This window comes from Botrytis cinerea, chromosome 2 (genome assembly GCF_000143535.2).
Source record: "Botrytis cinerea B05.10 chromosome 2, complete sequence".
NCBI lineage: Eukaryota > Fungi > Ascomycota > Leotiomycetes > Helotiales > Sclerotiniaceae > Botrytis > Botrytis cinerea.
Window position 1 is genome coordinate 1521091 of NC_037311.1, and position 15197 is coordinate 1536287.

A 15197-nucleotide genomic window follows, 5' to 3' on the forward strand; every position below is an offset into this window, starting at 1 on the left:
CAGTATACCGGGGGACACTAGGCACCCAAGGAAAGCCTCAGGCATGTATATAGTATTAGTCATAGGATATCCTAGAACGTAGGATACAGTTCCTAGGACAATAGGTTCTAGGAAACGCCGAACATAACTTTGCAAACTTTTCGCGAAGTTATATTAGTAATACCCCAGGGGATTAGCCCCAGGACAAAAGGACAAACTAGGACAATAAGAGTCACAGGACAAGTGTCATGTGACTACAAAGCCGACTCGACTTGCCGACTCGACTTGTCGATTCGACTTCAGGACGAAGGTCTATATATGGAATGGGTTTCATTACAATGTAGAGCTTCGTGCTCAAGAACAATCATTAGTTTCATTACTATAGTTACGAGAATTGCAATCAGTTACAACCTTATTGAATCCCTACTTGAAGTCTAGTCTAAACCACCTCGAGAGATCTCTAGACACTTCCACGTGACCCTAGAGGCAGCTCCCGTAACACTTTGAGCACCCTTTCTGCTTCAAGTACCGATTCGATAACCAACCGCTAATATGGCATCCAGAGCTACCGCCACAGGTCAATCTGCCGGAGACACCAACGACATCGAGATGACCGACGCCCCAAAGGAGATCACTATCAACGAAACCCTTAAGATCGCCTTACCAGACAAGTACCAAGGTAGTCGACAAGAGCTCGATACTTTCCTCTTACAACTTGAGATCTACTTTCGATTCAATGAGGACAAGTTCACTACCAAGGAATCCAAGAGTATATGGGCCGCATCATACCTTCGAGGTGAAGCAACCAAATGGATCCAACCATATTTGCGCGACTATTTCGAGCATGACGATAAGGATCGTATGCAACCCACCCGAACAATCTTCAATAGTTTTGAAGGATTTAAGACAGAGATTCGTAGAATCTTCGGAAATTCCAACGAGTTAGAGGTAGCGGAAGATAAGATCTTCAACCTCAAGCAGACAGGATCAGCATTGAAATATGCTACGGAATTTCGAAGATATGCTGGAACAACCAAGTGGGACGAAATCGCTATCATGAGTCACTACCGCAAGGGACTCAAACCAGAAGTCAGACTGGAATTAGAAAGATCTGCCGAGAGTACAGATCTGAACGATCTAATTCAGGACTCCATCGAATCAGATGATCGTCTCTACAGATATCGACAAAGCCAGAGATCATACAAACCCCAAGGAAATCAGAAGCAAGGGCGTTACCGCAAAAATGAGGGTAGACCACGTTACAATCCACAGAGATACGGAGACCCCATGGAACTAGACGCCACGCACTACACAAACGGGAACGATGACTCGGAAAAGAGACGAAGACGAGAAAACAACTTATGCTTTGAATGTGGAAAAGCAGGGCACCGAGCAGCAGACTGCCGAAGCAAGAAGACAGGAGGAAAAAGGGGCAACTTCAAACCTAAGTTCGGCAAAGGCCAACTTAACGCTACCTTTACAATCCCAGAAAATCCAACTAAATCCGAAAATACTGAGACTTTCACCGTTGAGGAATTCCAGCAATTACTAAAGGAATTACCACGAAATCAAGAGGGCATGAATGCAATAGACTTATGGGAGCAAGAGTATTACAGAACCCCAACACCCTCTGTGACAGAAGAAAGTCATCAGGACGAGGCAGAAGCAGACCACGCCACGATGAGCTGGACAGCTTGCTATGATGAATTCTGCGGAATCCATCGATCAGATAAAGAAGCAACCGGATGGTCCCCTAAGAAGAGAAAGACGAAGAACCATCAGAATAATGTAACATGCGAGGATTTAACTCCCAATATAACTTCGCAAGAAGTTCGCAAAGTTACCCAGCAGTTAAATGCTACGGGACAGGCAGGACAGATATACTGCAAGGTTCAGATAAATGGACACATACAATCAGCCATGATAGATTCAGGGGCTACAGGAAATTTTATTGCACCGGAAGCTGTAAAGTACTTGGGAATACCACTTCAAACGAAACAACACCCCTATCGATTGCAGTTAGTTGATGGACAGCTAGCAGGGTCTGACGGAAAGATTTCGCAGGAGACAATCCCAATACGAATGGGCATAACCCAACATACAGAGGTTATACAGCTTGACGTTGTGCCATTGGGCCAACAACAGATCATCTTAGGAATGCCATGGTTAAAGGCACATAATCCGAAAATAGATTGGGCACAAGGAATTGTGACATTTGATCAGTGCAAAAGCGGTCACAGGGACACGCTAGAGGCGTTCGCGAGACGTAACACGCGCCAAGGAGAGTTGAACGCGAACAACACCGGCGACGTAGGACACCCAGTCCAGGGTCCTCCATTAAGAGCGAAGGCCAGTACACCTCCTCTACAAATGCAGAAGCCAACGACACGGCACGAAATCGCAATCGAGGCAAAAGAAAAGCCTACGATACCAGAACAGTACAAGAATTATGAACATGTTTTCAAAGAACCAGGGATCCATGAGGCTTTACCGGAACACAAGCCATGGGATCATGAGATAATATTGGAGGAAGGCAAGATGCCTGTGCACACCCCAATTTATTCAATGTCAGCCGATGAGTTAAAGAGGCTCAGAGAGTACATCGACGACAATTTAGCCAAGGGATGGATCAGGGAATCCGCGTCCCAAGTGGCCAGTCCAACTATGTGGGTACCCAAGAAGGATGGACCCGATAGACTAGTTGTAGACTATAGAAAGCTTAACGCACTCACTAAGAAGGATCGATATCCACTTCCATTAGCTACGGAATTAAGAGATCGATTAGGCGGAGCTACGATATTTACCAAGATGGACCTACGTAATGGTTACCACTTGATCAGAATGAAGGAAGGCGAAGAATGGAAAACCGCTTTCAAAACAAGATACGGGCTATACGAGTACCAAGTTATGCCATTCGGGCTAACCAACGCACCAGCTACTTTCATGAGGCTTATGAACAATGTGTTGTCACAATACTTGGATACTTGCTGTATATGCTACTTGGACGACATCCTAGTATATTCAAACAACAAGGTTCAACACATTAAGGACGTTAGCAACATCCTCGAAAGCCTATCCAAGGCAGACTTGCTGTGCAAACCAAGCAAATGCGAATTCCATGTCACCGAAACAGAATTCTTGGGATTCACCGTGTCAAGCCAAGGGCTCAAGATGAGCAAAGACAAGGTTAAGGCAGTGCTCGAATGGAAGCAGCCAACCACAATCAAGGAAGTACAATCCTTTCTAGGGTTCGTCAACTTCTACAGAAGATTCATCAAGGGTTATTCAGGGATTACTACACCCTTGACCACGTTAACCAGAAAAGATCAAGGAAGCTTCGAATGGACTGCCAAAGCACAGGAGTCATTCGATACGCTCAAACAAGCAGTGGCAGAAGAGCCAATACTGTTGACTTTTGACCCAGAGAAAGAAATCATAGTGGAGACGGACTCCTCGGATTTCGCTATAGGAGCAGTTCTGAGCCAACCGGGCCAGAATGGAAAATACCAGCCAATCGCATTCTACTCCCGAAAACTATCACCAGCCGAATTGAATTACGAGATATATGACAAAGAATTACTGGCGATAGTCGATGCATTTAGAGAATGGCGAGTGTATTTGGAAGGATCGAAATACACGGTACAGGTGTATACAGATCATAAGAACTTGGTTTACTTCACCACAACGAAGCAGTTAAACAGACGACAGGTCAGATGGTCGGAGACCATGGCCAACTACAATTTCAGAATTTCATATGTCAAAGGATCAGAAAACGCTAGAGCCGACGCTCTTAGCCGAAAACCAGAATATCAAGAAAACAAAACGTACGAGTCATACGCTATATTCAAGAAAGACGGCGAATCACTGGTTTACAATGCACCACAGCTTGCAGCAACACACCTGTTGGAAGACAACCACCTCAGGAAACAGATCCAATCACACTACGACAAGGATGCTACTGCCACACGCATACGCAAGACAATAGAACCAGGATTCACTATAGAAAATGATACCATATACTTTCATGGAAAAGTATACATTCCGAGTCAAATGACCAAGGAATTTGTGACGGAACAACACGGGTTGCCGGCACATGGACACCAAGGAATTGCAAGGACATTTGCAAGAATACGGGAAATCAGTTACTTCCCACGAATGAGAACGATAGTTGAAGAAGTTGTTGGAAATTGTGACACCTGCATACGAAACAAGTCATCACGACATGCTCCGTATGGTCAGCTCCAGACCCCAGACATGCCTTCTCAGCCATGGAAGTCCATCACATGGGACTTTGTGGTCAAACTACCACTCTCAAAAGATCCTACTACAGGAATTGAGTACGACGCGATACTCAATATAGTAGACAGGCTAACGAAATTTGCATATATGATACCATTCAAGGAAACATGGGATGCTGAACAACTAGCATATGTGTTCCTAAGGATCATAGTAAGCATACACGGAGTACCAGATGAGATAATCTCGGATCGAGACAAGCTCTTTACCTCGAAATTCTGGACTACCTTATTAGCACTTATGGGTATCAAGAGAAAGCTATCGACATCTTTCCACCCACAAACAGATGGTCAAACAGAGAGGACCAATCAGACAATGGAAGCATATCTTAGATGCTATGTAAATTATCGACAAGACAATTGGGTAGAGCTATTACCCATGGCACAGTTCGCATACAATACATCGGAAACGGAAACCACGAAAATCACACCAGCACGAGCTAATTTTGGGTTTAATCCACAAGCGTATAAAATCCCGATACCACAAGAAGTTAATGCCGAATCAGCGATAGTACAAGTCGAACAGTTGAAAGATCTCCAAGAGCAACTGGCTCTTGATCTAAGATTCATATCTTCCAGAACAGCAGCGTACTACAATACGAAACGTAGTATGGAACCTACGCTTAAAGAGGGGGATAAAGTTTATTTGCTACGACGAAACATCGAAACCAAGAGACCAAGCAATAAACTCGACCACAGGAAACTAGGACCATTCAAGATTGATAAGGTAATAGGAACGGTTAATTATCGATTGAAATTACCAGACACAATGAATATCCACCCAGTATTCCACATATCCTTGCTCGAACCAGCACCACCAGGAGCGCCAAATGCGCCATTTACAGAAATTGAACCAGTCAACCCAAACGCCATATACGATGTCGAAACAATACTAGACTGCAAATACGTCAGAAACAAGGTCAAGTATTTGATCAAATGGTTAGACTACCCACATTCAGAAAACACATGGGAACTCAAGGAAGATCTCAGCTGCCCTGAGAAACTACGGGCATTCCACCTGAAGTACCCACATCTGCCAACAAAGCCTCAAGCTCCGCATCAGACAACAAAGGCAACGAGGGGTCGAAGAAACCAAAAGAAGAACCACTAGGAGTAGACGTAGTAACAGCGGTTGCTGTCTCTTTCTCCGCACGCTCCTTTTCCAATTTTTCCTTTTCCAACCTTTCATTCTCCTCAGCTAGATCAAGCTCTTCTAGCGTACGAAGATCTCGACGAATCATCTCCTTTTCACGCTTGCGAAGAAATTCTTGTTGACGACGCAAACGAAGAATTCGAGCCGTCAATTCTTGGGACTTAGCGGAAAGAACTTGCGATTCGGCAAAAGCCTTTTCCTCTTCCAAGCGAAGCTGCTCCTGCTGTCGCTCCAGAGATTCATATTGAGAAGGCATCGCAAACCCAGGGTGACAGCGACCCTTCTTGAAACGAATACACGCGGAACAGCGTTTTGACAATTCTTCGTCCACCAAACAATCACGACCTGTTTGAAAACACAAAGCACAAGGCTCACGTTTACTACCAGAACGGGCGACACGAGCGGATAAGAATGCGGGATCATGAACAGAAGTTGTTCGGACAGGAGGCATAATGAAAAGAAAATATCACACTCACTTACATTAAATACAGAAGGGAAGACGTACTAATATAAACGCTTGGGACAAGCGCTAGGCTAAGAAGGGGATAGTGTTACGACGGATTAGTAACAGGCTGTAGAATCACCAACGTATAGGCTATAATGGTATTATAGGCCTCAGTGATTCAGCTGCAGTATACCGGGGGACACTAGGCACCCAAGGAAAGCCTCAGGCATGTATATAGTATTAGTCATAGGATATCCTAGAACGTAGGATACAGTTCCTAGGACAATAGGTTCTAGGAAACGCCGAACATAACTTTGCAAACTTTTCGCGAAGTTATATTAGTAATACCCCAGGGGATTAGCCCCAGGACAAAAGGACAAACTAGGACAATAAGAGTCACAGGACAAGTGTCATGTGACTACAAAGCCGACTCGACTTGCCGACTCGACTTGTCGATTCGACTTCAGGACGAAGGTCTATATATGGAATGGGTTTCATTACAATGTAGAGCTTCGTGCTCAAGAACAATCATTAGTTTCATTACTATAGTTACGAGAATTGCAATCAGTTACAACCTTATTGAATCCCTACTTGAAGTCTAGTCTAAACCACCTCGAGAGATCTCTAGACACTTCCACGTGACCCTAGAGGCAGCTCCCGTAACAGTTTGCACCCACGGATACCCACAGGTTTACAATTTGTATATATTTTATATACAAAATCAAAGAAATTGTTTATAAGACTGAAATTAATAGCAATCTTTACTATAATGTGATTTAATAGTAGCTCGGTCATATTAATAAGTTGACTATCATTTTTACATATAAAATATATCTATACATAATCATGCACTTTCTTTATTTATTGATATAATTTTTTAAAAATCTAATAATAAATATTTGATTATATATAGATTATAAAAATCTAATTAGTTTCTATAAATTAGAATTTCAAAAATAGTTATTATAAAAAAAGCTTTTTTGTCATAAAAATCGTAACAATTTTGATTTTTTTTGAAATCGAAAAGAATTATTTGGAAAAAAATTATATTTTTGAATAACTGATTTTTTACTATTATTTAATATTCTTTTCTTTTTCAAAAATAATGATTAATAATTAAAATATGAATATTGAAAAAGGCTGATTTTATATGTATTTTGAAGTGGCCGACCCATTGATATAGCCGAGCCACTGTTAAACCACGTTAATAGAACAAAATCCTAAACAAATGGAACTTATTAAGCAATACCCGTACTACCTAGGTACATACACTTTACCCAATCAACCTACGAAAATGAAGCACTAATAACCATAGCCACCCGTTGATTAGTGGGTATAGCTTTTTTCATCCCCCAAGCCACCCGTAGCCGTACTACCCAAGCCACCCATTGCGACCACTGACTGGTAGTCCATACAAACCCGATATTTAGCAATGACCCCACCTACCATTTGAGTGCCCCGCTTTGTCACTTTTTTTTGCTCCGCCCATGCATGGGTAGCAAAAAGGGTTCTCCAAAAAGACGTTTAATGATATATCCCATTCTCTGGAGGTGTAAAGCGCAAAAAGAAAAATGCAAAAATGAAATTCTCTCAGGCGTGAGTCGAACACGCGACATCCAGATTACAATGTACAATTACAGTCTGACGTCATAAACCAACTAGACGACCGAGAGTTGTTCGAGTAGGCTCGAATGGTCACATTTTGCTGTGTTTGTTGTGATGGAGCCCGATTTCAGTGTATATATATATAATTACAATAAAATAATGTGGAGAACATGAAATGTGGTGTGGCTAAACTACATGTGGCTTTTCGGCAGTGGACTTGTTGCAACTTTCAGGCAAAGCAAACTTCTCCATTCGAGAGCCCTCTTATATGGAACATGGTAGACACAATAGATATGCTCTTTCGCTCTCGATCATTCTCTCTGAGACTTGGGATACGTTTCGCGCTTCGAACCCTATTGATTTCTAAAGCTTCGTGACAGACGAGAATTTCATGAGATCGGCATTACCACATGGTAGTCATAGTCAACAATGAGGTGTCACGCTGCATTACGGTGTTGAATACCTAGGCAGCCGAATTCAAGCATTAGATACAAGGCCACGAAAGGTTACACAATTACTTGAATTCAGGGTGGTCATCATTTTGTGTTGTATTTGATACAAGTCATGAAATAGTTGTTCAGATCAACGGTGCCGAAAGAATGAAGTCACATCGGTTCTCAGTGTTTCCAATAGTTCACACTGCAGTCTATTCTGAAATTTCAATTTTAAGACATCGAAACTGCCATCATTGATTTCATAAATCAAATTTTCAAATCAATTTGGCTATCAAAATTGACTCAATATCTAATAATATACATTCAATATTTGGAAAGGATTGAATATTCCAAAGTTCTTGATTGTAGGCTGCAATTCGGACTATTGGATACTTTGTCCACAAAGGTATGGGCGAGAAGAAGTCTCTCTCGCCCAAAGTCAACCTAATCGGTTTCAAAGTCAGGTCAAAAGTCCTTATTCGATGAAAATGTGTGCCGGAAAATAGGTATATTTATTAGTTTTCCGAAACTGTCCTCAATACAACTGCTAGCAGTCTATCCATAAACCCAAAATTTCATTGAAAGGAGGCAACAAGAAAAAAAGAACACAATCTAATAGTCAAAATGCCAAGCACAAAACATTCACCCTCCTCAAAGCCCACTAGCATACACTTCCGACCATCGACACTCAATCATCGCCATCTCTCCCAAGCGACCCATTTAATGCTGAACATCAATAGCAAAGAAGTGCACTTCAGACTTGCTATTTCCTTGGTTATAGTTACCAGCCTTGAAGTAGCTCTTTGGGCTATCCAATTGATAAGTGTCCAATGTCTTTGCTGCACCCCCGTTAATAGCCACACTCAACTTGCCTCCCTCATAAGCAATGACATAAGAGAACTTAGATCCAATAGTTACACTCCCAACTTCGGTAACAATTTCATTACCACCAGCTCTGGTTTGTTCAACACCCATCGAAAGAACTCCCTTGGAGTTATAAAACAATTCACAAACCGGCTTGGAAGATACACTATCGTCGATGTGAATTTGACCAATCACCGTTCCGTGTGCAGAATCATCAGCAGTAACCACCTGAAGAGTGGCACTGAGTTTATTGCTTGCAGAACTTGGACTCCAGGAACTAGGACTAGCTTCGCGAAGCTCAGTGCGGCAATGCTTAGAGTTGGCAGTGGTAACACACCCGGTTGATACGCCACCGGGAACTTTCATGACGATTGATCCGTCGGTGTTGGTGTAGAAATAATCTTTCGATGTGTAGCCGCTGCAACCCGCGAGTTTGGAACCGGTTACAGAATCAGGATGCCCTTTTGTACCGCTTGGCAGTTGGAGAGTCCATTTTGAAAGATCAATGTTTCCGCCGGGAGCACAGGTTGGCTTCAAATTACCGGAGGGGAGACCGGTGCCGAGGGCTGCCGAAGTGGAAGTGGCGGTTGCGGTACCGGAGATGGTTGCGGTGGTGGATGTTGCTTTGGTAGTAGTCTTTTGAGCTGGCGCAGCGATAGCGAGGCCGAGGAAAGGAAGGAGAACGAGGAGTTGGGGGATGGTGAATTTAGAAGACATTTTGATGATGCGTTTTGAAATGCTTTTTGATGCAGAAAACAGTGAAACAAATCAAGTAATAAAGACCGAATTTAACGAGCGTGTAAAAGAATGAATGAACTATAAAGAATGAATTGTTATTCAATGATAATATGGAAGTTCTCCTCCACAACTCATATATACAATCTTCCAACCATCAAATACACACATTTACTTTCTTCAACCCGATAACTTCACAATCCCCCATCTAACCCTAAGACCTAACACAGAATCCACCAAACCCCAACTATAGAAACTATCCTAGTCAAATTTCCTATGAAAAACAAGGATTAAAAATCATCAGTACGAGGAGGAATTAGCTCCACACAACCACACAAGCAAAATCAGTCCGCGCAACACGAATTCTAAAATCCCATAAGGATTTAAGGTTATATCTCACCCGAGTAAATTTGCTGACATCACAACCGCCGTCACACAAATTTTTAGTCACCGTAGTACGAAGGATTCAAGGAACCGGGAATCATTTCGCAAAGCAACGCTAATGTGTTAGTAAGCTTCTGTGTAAGCGCTGTGTTTAGGGGTGGATGTGTTAAAATTGTAATTGGATGTTCGGATGGATGAACCGAGGGTGGATGCGAGGAATGACTGCTTTGGGATTTGATGGATGTTAGGATGTGGAGGATAGGGATGTGGAATTGGGTGGTCTAATTTGGGTGAGTAGTGCGGGAGGAACCGTGAATGGGTATGTTGGGTGTGAATGCCACGAATTACTATGAGTTGATAGGTGGGTTCTTGATTGGGTTAGAGTTGAGTTGTGCTGAGTTGCAGATGATTTATTGAGTGATTGGAGTAGGTTTTGTGGTGCTTTCATTGAGATTAACCGTGGTGGTAGAGAATGAGAGGTGGTGGAGGTTAATAAATTGAACTTACTCATCGCAAGTAAGTTTGACAATTCGTTGAATTCTGAATATGCTTCGATATGGGAGAGACTTTTTCTATATAGTTGCATGTCCCAGAAAAATATCATTCTTGAAGAAAGTTTGGTGAAAGTAAGTGATATGAATTCATCCATGGTTATATTGAATAGAAGCGAGGGAGCGTCATAACTTCAATTCAAATACCACTTTCATGAGGATAAAGATCAACTTGTGTGTTCGTTAGATCAGAGTAATGTCCGTAACAATACGAGCCCACCTCCAATATATAGCAACTCGCTAAGTGCGGTGAAGAGAACTCCCGACAAAGTTGGTAAACAGCGAAGCAAATCAAATCATCATACCAGGACAAGTTACATGTGCTTTGCCTTTCATCTGCCTGAAAATGTGTCCCTTTAACGAGGAGCTCAAATATCCCAGTTTTACTGCGTATAGGCTCTTTGTATGTATTGGCCAATCTACAAGTGACACAGAACCTTTCATTCAGCTCTAGGAACGCGCTTATCCAAACAACCTACTCGGTGAGAATGAGGTGGAGTTCAGCCGCGGCGTTTGACTTTTTCTCATGCGGCGCATAGGGTAGCCTAGACAAAGGTCATATGATTTCGCATACACATCGCGATATTGCGCCCCCGGGTACCTAATTTTCCATCACCAACGCGTTTCCCAACATGCATTTTCTAGGTATAATCTTGTCATCAGGATTTTTTCATAGATATATAAGTTTGGTAAAATTCCTCTTTGCTTGGACTTTCTCACAAATACAGAAAATCGATTTACTTACTCGGTATACAACACGCCAATCACTCTTCATCAATATGGGGTGAGTAATAATGCATCTTCCGTTCTGACTGCTCTCTCTATCCACTCTGCTCCAAATTTATCACTAACACATTGCACGGCTCAGTTACACACACTACTGGCAGGCTAAAGATCAAAAGACATGGTCTAATATCTGGCCCCAACTAATTTCCGACGCCAATCTCATCATCAAGACCCTCGAAAAAAGTGCCCCTCTCCTTGACGAGACAGATAACTATTACCTCCCCACCATCGAATGCGGAATTTTCATAAATGGACAAGACGAGCATGAAGATTTCATCCTGACCCAATTTAAAAGCTTTGGGTTTAACTTTTGTAAAACTGCGAGGAAGGAATATGATGCTGTTGTCACGACTATTCTCATGCGTGCGAAGATGTTGGCTGGGGATGAATTTAGGCTATTGTGTGTATAACTTTTAAAGAGCGCTATGTTGTAAAGAATGCTAATATTTAGATAGCTCCGACGGTGACTGGGACGACGAGTGGCAACGCACTTTGGAAGATTATGTCAAATTATGGCCAAATGAGGAGAAGCCTACTGAAAATATTTTCGGACCCGAAATGGACTATTGATGAGGAGTTCACGAGTGGAGAATTGGATGATTTCCTTGGAATTTTTGTTGTACGATCAGTTTCCAATGTATGAAAGGATGAAATTAATCTTACCGTAAAATAAACTCCAGGTTAACCTAGATTGACACTGTCCCGCAAGTTGACGAAAAGTCTAGGGCATACCAGATAAGTGAGGTCTGCAGTAGTAACTTCATCCAGTGACATTGCGTTTACTTAAAAATTTAAGGTGGGTTGTGTTTGGTGGTATGATGAGGGACAGATCAGACCTGACCAGACAGCCAAATTCCTGGATGGAACCGAAAAACTGGGAAAAGCCGCCTAGAGCTGAAAATTTGATATCCACCGGTGGAGGCAAGAATTATCATAATGTTAATCAAATCGATACATCCCTTATGAGCGCTCATTTTTGAGATTCGGATTTTCCCACGTCGGTTAAGTACAGTTCATGTTACACCGGTCCAATTTGACCTCGCCAGAATATCGACTCCAGTCTCATGAGCACGATTCCCAAAAGAATTGTATAAATTTTATTTATTGTACTATTCAGCCGCTAATGGAAAAGAAGTCCGAAGATTATCATTGAACAGCCGCAACGGAATCTACCGCCATACGTATTTGATCTTTAAGGTGATTTTGGTTAGTTGTTTTCTGTCACATTATCGCAACTAGCAGACTTACCTCGCATTCCCTTCAAAGCTTCATTGGCCGTTGAGTAATTCTCCAATGCATCCAGGATCATTCTGATGCCCTCGTGCAATTGAAACAACAGTTTATCAGTTCTCCTCCTGAGTCCATCTTCAAAAGAACTAGCTTGCTTAATTGCAAGAGTCTTGTGGCAAAGCATAATCATTGAATAACTTGCTTGCATGCTGCAGCAGGCAAATATTGGCATCATGCGAGGTAGATTTGTTTGTCTAGTGCTGTTCCAATAGGAAGCATTTCTAGGGTCTGAAGGCCGTGGTAATGGCAAAGCACGGAAAGATTGGGCGATGTTGAATGCGGATTGCATGCATACCTTTGAAGAAAATCGACCACTGAATGGCAGGATCGGGGAGTCAAAAACAGAAATATCATCAGGTATTGGGGAATTCAAGATACCAGGGCTGAGCGCTAAAGTGGCTGTGGCCTGCTGTAGGTTGTTGCTACAACCGCAGGCGGTACCTGGATTTTGCCCAGCAGAAGGGGTAGAAGACAAGTCACAATGCTTCTTTGTGAAGACCGGCATATCAGAGAATGCACAATATCGATGGATCTTAATCCTTGCGCTTCAAGGAGAGTCAGTTTTTATTGCACCGAAAAGAAAACAAAACCCAAGGACGCACCTATTCAACTTGATACGTGTCATCATCCGCAGGCTTTTTGCGACGACGCTCTCTGATGGTTCCATGTCATCCACGTTTCCATAGGACCACTTTTCTGCATTTTGAACCAGCGGCTCAATGGTCCTTTCTAATCCTGCCATTGTCTCCCAGAGTTTCAGATCATGAGATTCTGATTTCAAAGATGACTCGAGATCAATCACGAATTGTGTTGCTGTGGCAATCACCCTTTGTGCCTCAAGAAAGACATCCCAAGCCTAATTTTATTCGCTTAATTTGCTGTAATTTCAGAAATAAAAATGGGCATTTGCACTTACATCCGAATCAGACCCAAAGGTTGGAAGTGGCGTCGTGAATCTTGGATCGCAGAGGAGAATAGAGGGAGCCTATATAGTTTTGGTCAAAATATGAAGGAAAAAGCGCTTCAAGGGTAACATATACCATGCAACTAAGTATAGAGCCTTGGCAAACGCAGACGTACTTTCTAGAAGTTAGCGTTGGAGCTGAGAGTAAATTTAAACCGCAGCTTGTAATCATACCGTCATCCACCATACTCGTCTATCTGATTCGGCATATGGGTAGTCCTCTTTGTCCTTTGAATGCAATCCCAAGTCCATGGCAGATACCAAAGCTTGTCCACACCTCTTGCGCATCTTCGAAATATTCCCTCGTTGGGAATATTCATAAGTGCATAGTAACAGCAGTGCGATTGTACTCTCTGCCTCCAACCTTACTTGTGGGTGGATTTGTCTGCGATATATCTGCATCTCTTGGGCGCTTAGAGCCTCCCCAGGGTCCACTATAGACTCTATCATCTCATTCTCAATCTCAACGCCATCAATCGCCAACTGGGCGAAGACTTGCGCTTGATTTCTACGAAGTAGAATAGATTCTGGAGATGTGGGGGTTGGATCATCAGGATGTGGAATTAGTGCAAGAAGTGCACAGATCGCAAGGGTCATCGGGGAAGCAGATTGAAATTGTGGATTACTCCTGCTATGAAATAGGATATCGTTTGGTCCTTGTACCCCAGTTTCCCATTTATCAACAGCTTGGTTAATCAAAGGGGGTGGAAGAACAGGGAAATATGGATGGATGTAAACATAGTATGCGCTTAAACTGCGCGTCAAAGTTCGGTCAGTCATTTTACTCAATGTTTCTACCCAGGTTGACAATTGACGGAACTTACATATCCTCATCGTTAGCATAAGTTTTTACTACAGGTGTTTCTGTCTCCATTCGAAAGGAATCTTCTAAAATATTTTGCGGTAAGAATCCTTCGTTCATTGTTAAAGGTTCTTGACTCCCTTGTATGTTTGGGTCAAAGTCGAAGTCCATATCAAAGTCCAATTGTTCATCGCTTTGGAGAAGACCAGCACCAGGGGTGGCCAATGAAACCACCGGAGCTGGACCAGTAACTAACAACAGGTCAGAATAATGTTTGGCAAATGCTTTGTTACTTACGGAGCTCATTTGGTGGCGATTGTTCTATATGACCTTCGCTATTGTTGTTCTTCTTGCGTCTTCTTGCACCACCTCTCTTGCTTGCTGTATAGACGCAATCACAACCTCGATTGGCACACTGATGACATTAACTATTGCATTTTCAACATTTTGAAGTATCACCTACATTTGCACATGGTGTTTTACCATTGCATCGAGTGCGTGCAGCACGACTGGCATTACGTTGGTAAACATCTTCTAAAGATACTGGTGAAAGACAACGTTACCATTCTAAACATGCCACTTTTACAGGAGGTGCCAAAAATTTCCTGGTGGCGGGTTTCCTGTGCTGTGGATTTGCGGTGGTGGGTATCATATTACATGTTAGTTCCGTAAATGCTCGGTCAAGCTGCAGGGGTCTTCGAATACGGGAGAGATTCTGAACACTGGATGAAGCCGATGGTGCAGGAGCTTGCAGGAGATCCGGCGTGGTAGTGGCCTTGTAGTACTACGCCCGTATAAATGGTTCAGATGGGCAAGAAGACCTTCAAACGTTGAGTGAACACGGTCTGTCGACGATGATGATGATGAAGGGGCGTTTCATAAAAATTGTATCATACGATACAAATCATGG

The 15197-nt window shown here is 42.7% G+C and overlaps 3 protein-coding genes across 3 annotated transcripts; 1 reads left to right on the forward strand and 2 right to left on the reverse strand.

Annotated features, from left to right (window-relative positions):
• Positions 1-8275: 8275 nt before the first annotated feature.
• On the reverse strand, positions 8276-9572 carry BCIN_02g04290 (hypothetical protein). The gene has a single exon (XM_001552837.2). It carries the CDS (start codon positions 9490-9492, stop codon positions 8632-8634), a length of 861 nt encoding a protein of 286 aa, XP_001552887.2. The 5' UTR covers positions 9493-9572; the 3' UTR covers positions 8276-8631.
• Positions 9573-11149: 1577 nt separating this feature from the next.
• On the forward strand, positions 11150-11928 carry BCIN_02g04300 (hypothetical protein). The gene is made up of 3 exons (XM_001552838.2): positions 11150-11229; positions 11314-11631; positions 11687-11928. Exons 1-3 carry the CDS (start codon positions 11225-11227, stop codon positions 11799-11801), a joined length of 438 nt encoding a protein of 145 aa, XP_001552888.2. The 5' UTR covers positions 11150-11224; the 3' UTR covers positions 11802-11928.
• A 77-nt stretch (positions 11929-12005) lies between these two features.
• Positions 12006-15137, reverse strand: BCIN_02g04310 (hypothetical protein). The gene is made up of 10 exons (XM_024691305.1): positions 14851-15137; positions 14751-14796; positions 14585-14702; positions 14310-14538; positions 13660-14239; positions 13562-13600; positions 13438-13506; positions 13124-13377; positions 12480-13066; positions 12006-12421 (listed from the first exon to the last, which is right to left on the reverse strand). Exons 1-10 carry the CDS (start codon positions 14937-14939, stop codon positions 12378-12380), a joined length of 2055 nt encoding a protein of 684 aa, XP_024547075.1. The 5' UTR covers positions 14940-15137; the 3' UTR covers positions 12006-12377.
• Between the last annotated feature and the right edge of the window lie 60 nt (positions 15138-15197).